The sequence below is a fragment of the Selaginella moellendorffii genome, unplaced genomic scaffold, assembly GCF_000143415.4.
Source record: "Selaginella moellendorffii unplaced genomic scaffold, v1.0 SELMOscaffold_21, whole genome shotgun sequence".
In the NCBI taxonomy this organism is placed as follows: Eukaryota; Viridiplantae; Streptophyta; class Lycopodiopsida; order Selaginellales; family Selaginellaceae; genus Selaginella; species Selaginella moellendorffii.
The window spans coordinates 1787082-1800231 of record NW_003314282.1 but is presented as its reverse complement, the minus strand read 5'-3'; the positions used below and the strand labels follow the sequence as shown (position 1 = coordinate 1800231).

Here is a 13150-nt window from a genome sequence, read left to right as displayed (position 1 = left end):
GAACATGTATTATTATTATTATTACTAAAAAGTATAAAAATAAAAAATAAAATATTCATTAATATTTCTAAAGAAATTAGCTTCCTTATTTCTTAAATAATAATTTGTGATAAAGAAATTAGATTAAAACCAGTTTATAATTTTTTTTTTGTTTTTAATTTATTTTTCAACATAATATTCATATAAATATACTTAATTACAACAAATTCATTGGCATTTATTTTAAAGTCTCATCAGGTAAAATACATTTAAGCATGATTTGTTTTGTTTCTCTTAGTCATAATAAAACATAGGAAAATTTTGAGCTCCACATTAGCACAACATGATTGGTTTGCTATCGTTTTAATAATATATATATATATATATATATATATATATATATATATATATATATATATATATATATATATATATATATATATATACATACATATATATATTGTAACCATAGAGTTCCTTTGGTATGGGAGTTTTGGTATTTACAACACTAAAGAAGTGGAGATGAACTTTGATAATGGGTATGGCGTTGCCATGGCCTTGGAATGTAAGAAAATTAAAACAGAAAACATTCTCACTATATTCATGTGGCAAACTTTTTAAATTATCCACCAACACTGGAATTTAAACCATGCTCCTAGGCACAAGATTCCTCTTGTAGCATGGCTATGACAAATACCTGCCAGCCTAGCCCTTAGCAGCCATGGTCAGGAGGTGCACCCAGCTTACCCTTAGCTTAGCCATGGCCAGCACTAATGCTTAAGGCACTGCCCATAGGCCACACTAAGCCTGCCCTCAAAGCCACAGAAGAGGAGAAGCTTAAAATATGTTTAAACCAAAGTCAATTTATAATAATAAAAAAGGAGTTGCCAAATTTTTTGGGTTGTCAAATCCAGCCAATGACAACCATCTGATAGAGGCAACTACCAAAAGGTTACCACATTTTAGAGAATAATCATGTTGATGTTTGTTCTTAACACATGGGAACGGGAGGTTGCCAATTACCTGAAGTGGGAGATAAAAGGGTGTTGTGATGTCATATGCAATGTTCTAACTGGTATTGACAGTTAACCTTTTGCAATGAACATTTGTTGTGTCACTTGGTATTTTATAATTTCTTTTTAAGAAACACATATTTATAGTTACTTCCTCAATTCTTCTTTTAAAGTGGAATATAATATTTATTGTTTTGATACTATTCCAAATTAATTTTTAGTGTAACAAAAGTATGACAATCAAAACAGCGTTTGTTTTTAAATTTTACTAAGAAAATAAGATTAAAACTAACTAAACCTACCAGCTACTTTACCATTTCAAAAGTTTACATTACAGAAAATGTAATTAAAAGACTATTTCAATCCTCTCAAACGTGGTGTGCAGCACAACTGCTGGCCATTGGTTCGGACTACCATGCCCAGAACTGCAGTCACACTCGCCCAAAGCATCGTGAACATCACACGGCCATCGCCTCGAGAGACTATTCAATGCAAATAGTAAGTCACTCTCGAGATGGAAAAACTGGAGATCTTCCTTACCATTCCACAAAGACATGGCTGTGGCACAAATGGAGGCTACTATCACTGCTGCAATCAGCGGCATGTACTGAAAATCAAAGACAAACAGATAGATCAGATTGAGTTGCTACAACACTTACTGTAGCTATCCCGGCAATCACTGATCGATGTGGCGAGCTGCTATCGCTGGCTTTGTAGCGCCCTGTTACGAGATCCATTGCATCCTGGAGTCACAAAGAGTTGGAGGATATGGAGTGCGAATTCATTCACTGGTTACCTGACGGCGGCCATCATGGAAGTTGTTTAAGTAGTAACGACTGATAGCACTGATCCCATCCTGTATCAATCCAGCTATGGTGCGTTTTCCATATCTACAAGAAAAAGAAAATAAAAATCAAACTATTATGCGTTGTGACTAGTATGTAGCACCTTACAAAGTCGCCCTTGAGAGCTGGAGTTCCAGCGTATTGGTAACTTATCTCGTCTCCATGGTTGGCCCACACTGAACAAGGTGGTGTTAGAAATCTGCGGAGGCGATGATTATCACGTACATATATTGAACTGCGAGTCAAATACGTAGTGCTTGTCAATTGTTTCCGACGCTTGAAATAATCCCAAGCGTCGGAGCTGTTCCTCGAGTGCTTTCCTTCCCAGCAAGCTCTGCAAGGCAAGCCTATTACTGATCAAAGCACAAAATCAAATTGACGGCACCTGAGTAACGTTTGTCCGATCGAGACAATCAATGCAGTTGGTTCTTACGATCCCTTTCTGTTCTTCGGTCTTTTCTTTCATAGGATTCACCAAGAAAAACCTGGAATGGCATTTAACATAAGAATACATGGGAAGCGGTAGGATTACCTTTGCTGCATAAGATTCTCGGCAATTTGATCATGCAGGACCGACAAGCGGTCAAAGCGTATGTTTCCACAGATGTGATGAAAATCGAAAGGTACGTAGCTGTGAATCGTTTTTTAGTAGCGGTCGTGCCAAACTATACATACCGACGTACGTCACGTTATTATTTTTCAAGTGTTGCATCGCGTTTCGATAAGCTATGCTTAGAACTCCCTCGCTGCCTTGCTGCAGATCCCAGAAGGGAAAAGTCACACGGTTGTAAAGTCGGTGGAGAATAAGAACCTGATTAATGAGATCGACAGCTAAAACGGATCCATATCGATCGGAGAGATCGCTGAAGTGTCGTTCTACCACTGCAGACTGGCAGGACAATAAAAAAGAGGAAACTTTAGAGACAAGGAGATAAAATGAACAACGATTGATCGTACCGTATCTTCGTGGTTTATAGATCTGATTTGGGGTTTATATCTTAGATCCACTATCTGCTCCCAAAACACAGGGATTGATCCTCGAACCTACAATGTCGTAACACTTGACAGGCTTATCATACAGAAGCAACTATAGAAATTACCTGAACATAAGAAGCAAAGTATCCTCCAGCTTCCAAGATTTGTTCCGTTTCCACAAAGTTTGCAACCGAACCTTCGGGATCCGCTCCCCTGCGCCACATTCGTGTCCCTAGCAAAGTAAAATAAGAGCTAGAAATCCTGGAGACAACAAATGCACAAAGTGAAGTACCAGATCGGCGAATGGATCTCCTCGAAATCAACGTTATTTGCAACAACTGTTCTGCCAGTAAAACCTGGACGCTTTGAAAGCGTATTAGCAAGTTAAGGAAAGAAGAAAAGTAGCAAAGCTTGCACAACAGTGGTGGATATTTCCTTGAATAACCGGCAAAATAAACCCCTCTGCCTGCTTATATCTAGTCAGTAGTACACAAAAGTTGCGAGTAAGAAACAAAGTACCTTTGATTCCAGCAAGTAATCCTTCAAGTGATCATTCCATACGAACTGTGGGTCAGCCTGCAAAGTTATAATGCTTTAGAGAGCCCTGAGAATATCAACCGAGAAAGAAACCTGTTTCCAAAGTGGTTGATTTTCATGATCGTTTGTTAGCAAGTGTGTTCGCTGTGCACTTTTGGGAGGTATAAGAGAATAGGAAAAACACAAAAAGGAAAAACTCGCATACTTGTTTGTGAGATCGGTCTCATACGAGAAGTAGAGCCCAGGCGTCTGTTCGATGTGTTTGAGAAGCCCACGCAAATATGCCTCCTCGATTATCTGAATGAACAAGGAAAAGGGAGTAACATTTTTACAAACTTTAGTTTTTCACTTTACCTTGCTTGGACTTAAGTGTCGAGTGTGCTCGCATTGTAAAAATCGCATCGACTTGACTTTAAACAAAGGAGAATTGGAATAAGATCCAGCGCATTCCCTTTCGGTGACCACCAGGACATAAGTTCCTGGAAGAAGTAAACATAAACAAACGAGAGACTGACAACACTAGAGAAAGATTTACCAGTGAGCAATTTCACAGCTCCAAGAACACCGTAGACAGTGGAGGAATGGATCTGTCCCCCGCTAGCAGCAGCCGGCAGCTCCTCTGGAAGAAAACAAAACGCGAGAAATTTCGAGAAGAATCACTCGAATCTTACGAATCAGCGACGCATTGCCAGTGGCGCGATCGATCGAGAGGATCTGGAGGAGCCCGGAATGGGGCTGGAAGACGAACTGATCGGGAAGCTCCCAACATCGCATCTGGCCCGCCATGGAATGTTCACCCTAACCCTAAACCACGAGAATATTCTCTATTTAAAAAAGTATCATTAGAGCTGTTTACAAACGGTAAAAGAATATTCGCTAGAGCCCTAGCGCTAGCTATGGAGGAGGAAGACATCGAAATGGGGCAAGGCGGACGCTGGAGCCATCGATCCGGCGTCTCCTCGATGATGATTTCTTCGGCCGCCTACAGCGTCATGGGACTGCTTGTCAAGATCCTTGCCGGTGAGTGAGTGAAGCGATCGATGATCGTCCTGATATTTCGAGATTTCGCAGTAAAATCCTTCCCATCCTCGCAAATTGTGGCCGCTCGCTGTGGAATCGTGGCGCTGCTATCGGGTCTGGAGCTCCGCCGCATGAAATATCCGCTGCTGGGATCGGCCGCAGCGAGGCAGCTGGTGATCAGTCGTGCCATCGTTGGCTTTGTTGCGCTTTCTACATATTTCTACAGGTAAGAAAGACCTTTTGGAAGAAAAAATAGCGTGAAAAAAATTCTAAAGCATACAGGTGCTTCCACTGCGAGACGCTACCATTCTCAACTTCACCATGCCTGTATTCACGGCGATTCTAGCAACATTTTTGCTGCATGAAAGCTGGGGAATCTACGATATCACAGGTACTAAAGTGCACGCCTTTTTCTCTCGTTGTTTTTCTTTCAACTTGACCGGCAACGCAGGGACGCTTTTCAGCTTTTTAGGTGTCCTGCTCGTCATACAGCCACAAAATCTCGTCACAGGTCGGTGAATCGAGTCTTGAAATGTTTAATGAAGTCACAGAATTGTTTTTACAGATGCATGCTTGGGAGTAGCTATGGCAATGGTTGGAGCCTCGATGGGTGCGCTGTCATATATTATCATTCGCATGGTTGGAAAACACGGCGAGCCTCCAGCGTAGGTGATGGTTTTTCCCGTGCAAGGCAAGTGCTAAACTTTTAGCTGCAGTGTTTGCGTTTTTGCGTTTGCTGCCTTTTCAGCTCCAATGGCTTTGTTTGCCATGCTCTTCCAGGTAAGAAACATGTCATACTTTTAGCAAGCAATTGACGAAATCGTGCAGGGATGGAAACTTCCCGGCGTCATAGAGACTCTGGAGCTTTGTGGGGTTGGCCTCTCGGCTTATGCGGCTCAAGTAAGATACGCTGCTCTATTTTTGCGTTCTTACGAGTATGGTTTGCCAGATATTCTTAACCAGAGGCTTGCAGCTAGAGAAAGCAGCCAAAGCAACATCAATGCAATACGTCAAGGTAAATCACAACATCCAATCAGCCTGAGCTGCGTATAATTCTTTCTGATTCCACGCAGGTTGTGTGTAGCTACGTTCTCGGGGTGGTTTTCCTTGGAGAGAGACCATCGTTGCAGGGTGCAATTGGAGCAGTTTTGATTACATGCAGCGCAGCATTTGTTTCTGGGAAGGAGAGTACAAAAACTCATCCCAAATAGCACGAAGAAGTTCTCAGGAGAATGAAGCCGATCGCCGCGACTGTCACCAGGAACAGCAGCATGCGGCAGCAATCCGCCACCAAAGTTCGTCGTGGATCCCCCTCAGCAGTGGCTGCAGAATCGTGGCTCTGCAAGAATCAAGCGAAGCGAAGCTAGTCTAGAAGAAGCAAGAAACTGGAAACTACCCGAGCTGGTGGTGCCTCTCGCCTCGGACGATGGTGGTTGCTCGCCTCCGCTGCAAGCAACGTGAAAATCGATCAGATCCAAGAAAGAGATGGAATGATTTGGGTCGTCGAGAAGAATGCCTGGCAGGGCTGCCGATTGCAAGCGCAGGAGCAGCCTGAGAGCGGCGTTGGAACGCCGGAGGGCTGCCATTCCTTGCCGCTGCTGCTCGCTCATTCTCACGCGGAAGATGATTTGATCCAACGGTCAACGCACACTTGGCTATATCTCCACCATAGGGCTCTCGGACTAAGATTTTGTGGGTGGAAGTGGAGGAGAACCGATGGAGGGTGCCAGTTTGGTTCGTTTCCCTTCCAGTTTTGTTCGCTCGAGCTGGACAATTCCCAGCCCACGGGGGATTGTCCTCAAGGTAAGCAACTCTCTTTATCCTTTCTGCATTGCTTCTAACTTTCGATTCATCAGAGGCATGGAGTTAAGCTCTGCATTTCGTGCCGGTCAGAGTCACCTGAGGTACTTCTACTTGTCTAGTCGTAAAGCGTGTAAACATTTTCTTCGTTTGTCTATACTAGACGATGGTTGTCTCCATAACAGGTGCCACGGGATTTATTGGAAGAAGATTGGTACACAGGCTAGCTTCGGGTCTGTTGTATTTTATGAAGACATGTCCTTGAAGATAATGTTTTCCTTGGTTTTTCCAGATGGACACAAAGTCCGAGTTCTTACGCGTTCCATTTCGAAGGCAGCTGATCTTTTCCCGGCAAGGGACTATCCGACCGTTGAGGTATCCTTAGAGCGTGATCTGGAGAAATGCATTCCAGGATCGACTGGAGTTGTCAATCTTACTGGGACACCTATCAGCACTCGCTGGACATCGGAGGTTCGTTTCTCTCTAGCCTTTCTGTATCCACATTTGCTCAAAAGGTTACAGGTGAAAGACGAGATCAAACGAAGCAGGATAAGTCTCACCACAAAGGTACTTCCTCGTTTTCTTCTTCAAACAAGACACGCTTTCTTTCAGCTTGTTGAAACCATCAACACTACTCCAAAAGAACTACGTCCCAAGGTTTTAGTGAGTGCTTCCGCCGTGGGATTCTACGGAGCAAGCGAGACATCTACGTATGACGAAACGAGTCCTTCGGGAAATGATTATCTCGCCGAAGTACGTATACGTAATTTAATCATTGTTTCATACTTATTTTCTCTGCTGCCGTGTGTTTGTCAGGTTTGCCGGGAATGGGAAGCTGCCGCAAGCAATGTTGATGGCAGTGTAAAGCTTGTCCTCCTTCGCATTGGCATTGTACTCGACAAGGAGGGTGGCGCTCTAGGCACGTATAATATTTGAAAATGGCTGTTCCTTAGTTATTGTTGCCTGATTCTGTTATTGGCACGCAGCAAGCATGGTCCCATTATTCAAAGTTTTTGCTGGCGGTCCTATAGGCTCTGGAAAACAATGGTGAGATTTCTCTCCTGAATTTGTTCTTCTAAATGTGGAGAAATCGCTGCCAGGTTCTCGTGGGTGCATCGCGAGGATTTGGTGTCACTGATAATTGAAGCGCTAACGAATCCAACCTACAAAGGTAAATAACCAGTTTCATCGTTTTCTATTCGGCTGCTTTGTGGTGTACCTTCGTACAGTAGATTGCTCGGCAAAGTTCTTACAGCCGTAACTTGGAAGTTCTTGCGGAATGTAACGCCGTTTGGTGTGGTTTGGTCAGGTGTAATCAATGGGACAGCCCCGAATCCAGTCCGAATGGCCGAGATTTGTGACACTCTGGGAAGAGTCTTGGGACGTCCGTCATGGCTCCCTGTTCCTGAGATTGCTCTCAAAGCAGTACTTGGAGAGGGTGCGAGTGCGGTAAGTAGAATCTATCTCTCCCTAAAGATTCACCTTTTCAATGACAACAACAGGTTCTCGACGGTCAAAGAGTGGTACCAAAGAGAGCTCAAGAGCTCGGTTTCAAGTTTAAGTACCGCTACATTGGGGACGCTCTGAAGGCAATCTTTGCTTCCTAGAAAGGCAAAGGACGGACTCTTATTCCTCGTCGTTCTTTCTTCGTCGTCACTGCTGTGGAGCTTGCTACCGCTGCTGCTTTCACCACAGCTTTTTCACCACCAAACGAAGCAGTCACAGCTGGCCCGTGGACGTACGTTTGGCAGCTAGTAGACAGGAAGGAGCAGTCCACACAAGGCTAGTTCCCTGCCCAAAGACATGTACCTGACAACGCTGGTGGACAAGACACTGTTGCAGCCAGCAGGCTTTGAGATATGTGAACTTCGTAGTTCCAGGTCCCTCTATAAGAGCTCGAGCAAGGTATGAGAATGCAAAGGAAAATTTTCTTTTCTTGATAAAAGAGACTCGCGTGCAATTGCTAGATTCAAGTCCGATATCTCAACTACAGGGTGCAGTGTAAAGCTTCGTCCTCGTTCGTTCGAACTGGCAAGGATTATCAAAGAAAAAGATTGGCTGTTAGAGTTTGTGAGGACTGATCACTGTGATTTCAGTTACTGGCATGCATGCAGCAAGCAAGCAGGTTTCATTATTCTAAAGTTTATATCCCGGCAGACGGTCCAATTGCCAGAGGTAACGTAAAAGCTTGTTCGTTTAAACAGTGGAGAGTTTGGCAGATTCTTTCTTAACAAAGTGGTCTCTTATTTATGGTAACACTTGAGCTTGATTTTTCTTCTTCTTTCCTCATGCTACACACCACTGTGTCTCTTTTGTTCTTCAGGTGTCTTATCCTGAACGTGAATGGTCACTCCAGCTTGAATGCTATGCGGTAACGTAGCTACCAGTCCATTTCATTTCCTTCCTTCTTTCGACGTCTTAACATCCCTCTTACAGCTTGCTTTCAACAACGACAACAACAGCTTCTAGACGCGGTCAAAAGAGCGGCAAATTTCGCTCCGGGGCTCGACTTCGAAGTTGTTTTAAAGTACGGTCTACACTCCATTGGCGGAAGGAGCACCCCTATACTTCGTTCGTCATCGGCCTGTGAGAGACGAGACGACGACCCCTGTCGTGGCGCTGCTGCCGCTGCTGCTGCTGTTCTCTCGAGCACCAAAACGAATCAGTCCCCAGCGCTAGCTGGTCCTTGTGACGTAGCACACTTGGAAGTTAGTACTCAGGGAGACCAGTCCGCACAGATAAGATAACTTCCTTACTTCCCATGGCTCTGATCTGACGCTGTGGAGGAACAAGTCCCCAGGAGAAGACTTTGAAATATGTGAAGTTCCAAGCTCCAATCCTCCAAAAGTGCTATAACTCGGAGAGCCAGGTATGCGAGTTCATGAATGAAAATCTGGAGCTGACTAGTGGTGTTTTTTTATTTAATCTCCTCCAGCAGCTTTAAAATACATATACCGTCATGTGGAGGAACACTACTACCCAGCTGCGGTGCTGCTGTAACTTTCACGGGAGCGGAGGAAACACTAGTTTTCTCGTGAGTTTGAACGCCCAGCTCCGCAATTCCATGTGCTGTCCCTGCTAGATTCACTTGAAACACGGCTGCGATTAAGGTATACGATGAGAGCTGACTGACTCCAGTTACATCAATCACACCTCGGTTTAAACTCTCGAGCTTTTCAATTTGTTTTCTTGTCCTCCCTCTCTCTTTCGAGTCTCACGCGTCTCGATTGGATGGATTGACTGATCTTGCCTCTTTGTTTCATGATCATTTGGTTCTCACTCTCTCTCTCTCTCTCTCTCTCTCTTTTGTATCAGCAACACCATCGCCCGATGCGAAGAAACGCCGAGAGAGGCGAAGAAGTCGCCTCCGGCATGTTCCCGGTTTGCCGGATGTAGTCGGCTCTTTGAGCCGTCTTGGCGGCCTGTTCTACTCGCCGGGACTCGGCCGCGGCTCGCAGATCCTCGGCCCTCCGCCGCGCAATCGCCAGCTTGTTCATGAGCTGCTCGTGAGAGTGCGATCGCATTCGCTCCACTTTCACCTGGAGAGAAAGAATCAGATCAATTAAACCACTCTGCGCTACTCAGGCAGAAAAGATTCGACGATGAAAGAGAGAGACGAAGAACAACTCCTAGAAACTTGAGCACTTGCTAGCTACGTACGACCAGTCAAGAGGAGAAAAAAAAAGAAAGAAAAGAAACCGTAGCTCTCGTCGCCTTGAAACAAGCAAGCATTTTCTCAGAGGAAGGAAGAAGATCTTACCTCGATTCGACGCATCTCGGCCTCGGCTTTGGCCTTCTCGTGGTTCTCCCACGCCACGATCTTGGACTCCTCCCTCTTATACCTGCAAGAAACCAAAAACAAAGAAAGGTGGCGGACAATGAAAATCAAAGTTAGCGATGGTTGTCTACCTTGCCTCGTACTTGGCCTTCTCCGCTTCCTCCCACGCCGCCGCCCTCGTCTCGAGCACATTCCTCTTCACCTCCTCCAGATCGATGTTCTTGAGGCACTTGGAAGCATCCTCCTCCTCCTCCTCGCGCGACGCCCAGGCAGCGATGTTTGCCTTGCCCAGCTGCGCTCCCAGCGCTCGAATCTCCTGCCTCGTCTTGTGCTTCTCCGACAGCACCAGGTGCTCGCTCATCCCGGGCGTCTGGCTGCCGCTGCTAATCCCCGCCGCCGCTACTCCACCGCCACCTTCGCCGCCGCCACCACCACCACCATCGTCGTCAATGGTGGCTGTGATCCGCCCGGGCGTGGAGGGCCGAGAGGATACCGGGCTCCGAATGGTCGGGGTGGTGGCTCTTATCGGGGTGCCCGTTCTCGACGGCTCCTGGCTCGCAATGGGCGTCATCTCAGTCCCCATGTCGCGCATCGACACCGACCTCAGCCCCGGCGGCGCTACGTACGACGTAGCGGGGTTTGCTACGCCGCCGCCGCCGCCTCCGTTACCCCCGGGGCTCTGGTGCTCGCCCTTGGCGCCCGGATGATCTAAAGTTTCAAAGATCTCCACGTTAGAAATGCCAAGTAAGAAGAGTTCTAAAGCTGGATGGGAGTTCTCAGTTCGTTCAAAGCTGGAAAAACTAAGAAGAAACTAAGTCTAGAGCTGGAAAACTAAGAAACTAAGTTGGAAAGGACCAAGGAAGAAGTGCTCGAAGAGTTCTAAGTTCTTTCAAAGCTGGAAAACTAGAAAACTAAGTTGGAAAGGAGAGCTAGAGCTGGAAAAACTAAGAAACTAAGCTGGAAAAGAAGCACTCGAAGAGTTCTAAAGAGCTAGAGCTGGAAAACTAAGTTGGAAAGCTGGAGAACTATGAAAGTTTCGAAGGAAAGAAGAGAGTGATCTTACCTGAGAAGTCCGAGGTGGGCTTCTCGGTCCGGAGGGCCGGCTTCGAGAGATCATCGTCCACGGCGTCGTCGATCGCGTCCTGGGCCAAGTTGGTCACCAGCTTGAGCTTGGCATCGTCGCAAGCCAGCTCGTGGAGCTCCTCCAGCGGGTAGCGATCGAGCGAGCTCATCGATCGCGTCTTCACAGGTCCTCCTCCTCCTCCGCCGGGGCTGGGCATGAAAGAGAACTTGTACGCCGCGGGGCCATCGATCTTCTTATCGTCCGGCGGTGGCATCATACCGCCGGCGGCACCGGCGGTACCGCGCGGTGGCTGCCCGAGCAGCGCGGCCTTCTTGCTCGCATTGATAATGACGTGATTGGGGATCGAGGACAGCAGTTGCTGCATCTTGGGCGCTGCCATCATCCTGCTCTTGATCGCCGCTCCATCTGACGAGACGAGCCACTTCTCGGCGTCGTCCCACTTCGAGGGAGCTGGCTTCAACATCGATCGCGCGGTAGTGGTGGCGCCGCCACCGCCGGAGCGCTGCTGTGGATCTCCTCGGCTGTTAAAATCAAAGCTGGAGACGCTGGATGTGTTCTCCAGGCTGCTGTCGTAGTCCGCGGATTCCTCGTCGGTGGTGATCCGGTTCTCCTGCGACCCCGGCTGCGCCGCTGTTCTTCCGCCATTCTTCTTGCCCCCACCGCCGCTGGCCTGGAGCTTCATCACCTTGAGCAGAGCTGCGTCGGGCTTTGGCGTCGACCATCCATAGCCATTGCTCTCGAGCGCTACTGGAGAGGTGCCTAGAGAAAAATTTGGAAGATCTCTCACACCCGTAGATCGAGAAGAAAAGAGAGAGAGTAGAGTTTTCTATACCTTTGAGGAGGAGAGATTCTGATGCGTGGCGGCTATGGATTCCAATCAGCTCCTCTCGTGTTCTTCCTCCTGCCAATCAATCACCACCCAAAACACGATTTTGGGCGAAGGTACGTGAGCATTGGATTCTCTTTCGCGTTTTCTCCCACCTTCGAGGAGTAGTGCGTGATGCTTGGGACTCATGGCGACTTGCTTGGTCGATCCCTCCACCATTTTGCTCGACGATTGCTGCTGCTGCGAGGAGGAATCAATCACCTCCACGGACATTGCTCGTTCCTAGACACGGATCTATCGCTGGTAAGAGAAAGAGAAAATGGAATCGGTCCATACCTTGGCTCCCAGAGAGCCTACATTGGCCCCTCGCTCGAATTCCAAGCTCGCGTCTCCAATTCCCTCGATTGGGCAATGGAATAGTACGTAGTCACGGGCGCCAGCAGAAGAGAGACTTAAGAGCGAGAGAAAGAAGAAGAAGACGAAGAGCTTTCCAGCGATGGAGATGGAAGCAGCATTGATTTCTCTCCTGGCTGCTAGTTTTCCTCCTCACGCTCTGTTGCTCTTCACCTGGAAAACGATGGCGAACGAACTCGAAACACCCACAAACCTACCGAGAAGAAGAGAGGAAGAAGAAAGAACGAGAGAGGAAAATGGAGGAAGAGGGCGATTGGGAGGCGAGCGCCCAGTGGCGAGATCGATCGCGCGGGAGAGGAGTGGCACGGAAAAACGGGATTTTGCGCGAGAAAAATGGGATTTTGGATGGGAAGAGAAGAGCTCCCTCCCACCTCTTTAGATAGATAGAAATGGAGTGGTGGAGTGGAATTCTTTCTCACAAGATTACACACTCTCACACATAGACCCTCGACTGACTGCCTCGTCTCTGACTCTCCTCTGGCAGACAAAACAAATCTCAGGACAGAGCCTCCTTGCTGGCTCCAAAATTATTCTAGGGAGCAAATTAAACTCCGTACCGCCGGCGTCACTTCTTGTACCGCGCGGCACGGGCTGTAAGGAGCGCGCGGTACAAATGTTTTCAAATCTCCTCCACCGTACAATTACCAGCGGCACCGTAGCCTATCGTACACGCCGCGCGGCACCGTGCCGCGGGCGTCACTTCACTCGAGCCGTGCGGCACGCCTGGCCAATTAAAAAACTTTAAGATCAAATCGCGGAGTCAATGACTGCGTTGCTTTCCATTAAGGAATCGCGGATTGGGTTATGATTTTTCTTTGTCTTGTGATCGCGAGATCATAGCATCATCTCCCTCCAAATATTTATTTGGCTTTGTGGATA

General features: G+C 47.1%; 4 protein-coding genes across 6 annotated transcripts; 2 read left to right on the top strand and 2 right to left on the bottom strand.

Moving 5' to 3' along the window:
• Positions 1 to 1226: 1226 nt before the first annotated feature.
• On the bottom strand, positions 1227 to 4153 carry LOC9641867 (phosphoinositide phosphatase SAC6). The gene is made up of 20 exons (XM_024678340.1): positions 4021 to 4153; positions 3885 to 3968; positions 3704 to 3828; positions 3555 to 3646; positions 3443 to 3500; positions 3332 to 3388; positions 3245 to 3278; positions 3105 to 3185; positions 2938 to 3044; positions 2795 to 2881; positions 2649 to 2726; positions 2521 to 2591; positions 2370 to 2468; positions 2223 to 2322; positions 2063 to 2171; positions 1941 to 2013; positions 1789 to 1882; positions 1652 to 1735; positions 1533 to 1599; positions 1227 to 1474 (listed from the first exon to the last, which is right to left on the bottom strand). Exons 1-20 carry the CDS (start codon positions 4133 to 4135, stop codon positions 1347 to 1349), a joined length of 1743 nt encoding a protein of 580 aa, XP_024534108.1. The 5' UTR covers positions 4136 to 4153; the 3' UTR covers positions 1227 to 1346.
• A 33-nt stretch (positions 4154 to 4186) lies between these two features.
• LOC9641866 (solute carrier family 35 member G1) lies at positions 4187 to 6017 on the top strand. Its single transcript, XM_002973400.2, has 9 exons — positions 4187 to 4369; positions 4421 to 4595; positions 4645 to 4760; positions 4821 to 4880; positions 4935 to 5034; positions 5086 to 5149; positions 5198 to 5269; positions 5319 to 5384; positions 5443 to 6017. Exons 1-9 carry the CDS (start codon positions 4246 to 4248, stop codon positions 5578 to 5580), a joined length of 915 nt encoding a protein of 304 aa, XP_002973446.2. The 5' UTR covers positions 4187 to 4245; the 3' UTR covers positions 5581 to 6017.
• On the top strand, positions 5895 to 9336 carry LOC9638249 (epimerase family protein SDR39U1 homolog, chloroplastic). Of its 3 annotated transcripts, XR_002992748.1 has the most exons (15): positions 5895 to 6172; positions 6226 to 6273; positions 6333 to 6402; positions 6462 to 6640; positions 6692 to 6736; positions 6782 to 6922; positions 6986 to 7088; positions 7156 to 7216; positions 7270 to 7340; positions 7479 to 7618; positions 7672 to 8074; positions 8137 to 8421; positions 8493 to 8540; positions 8606 to 9038; positions 9105 to 9336. XR_002992748.1 is itself a non-coding variant. In XM_002973399.2 (11 exons), the coding sequence occupies exons 1-11, from the start codon at positions 6086 to 6088 to the stop codon at positions 7774 to 7776; spliced, it is 1050 nt and encodes a 349-aa protein (XP_002973445.2). In that variant the 5' UTR covers positions 5895 to 6085; the 3' UTR covers positions 7777 to 8114. The 3 variants fall into 3 exon arrangements, 1 of the variants encoding a protein (XP_002973445.2); XR_002992747.1 differs by having other exon boundaries at positions 8137 to 8540; XM_002973399.2 differs by lacking the exons at positions 8137 to 8421; positions 8493 to 8540; positions 8606 to 9038; positions 9105 to 9336 and having other exon boundaries at positions 7672 to 8114.
• On the bottom strand, positions 9320 to 12997 carry LOC9641865 (ras/Rap GTPase-activating protein SynGAP). Its single transcript, XM_024678155.1, has 7 exons — positions 12194 to 12997; positions 12013 to 12139; positions 11864 to 11932; positions 11011 to 11790; positions 10079 to 10655; positions 9930 to 10011; positions 9320 to 9708 (listed from the first exon to the last, which is right to left on the bottom strand). The coding sequence occupies exons 2-7, from the start codon at positions 12128 to 12130 to the stop codon at positions 9481 to 9483; spliced, it is 1854 nt and encodes a 617-aa protein (XP_024533923.1). The 5' UTR covers positions 12131 to 12139; positions 12194 to 12997; the 3' UTR covers positions 9320 to 9480.
• Between the last annotated feature and the right edge of the window lie 153 nt (positions 12998 to 13150).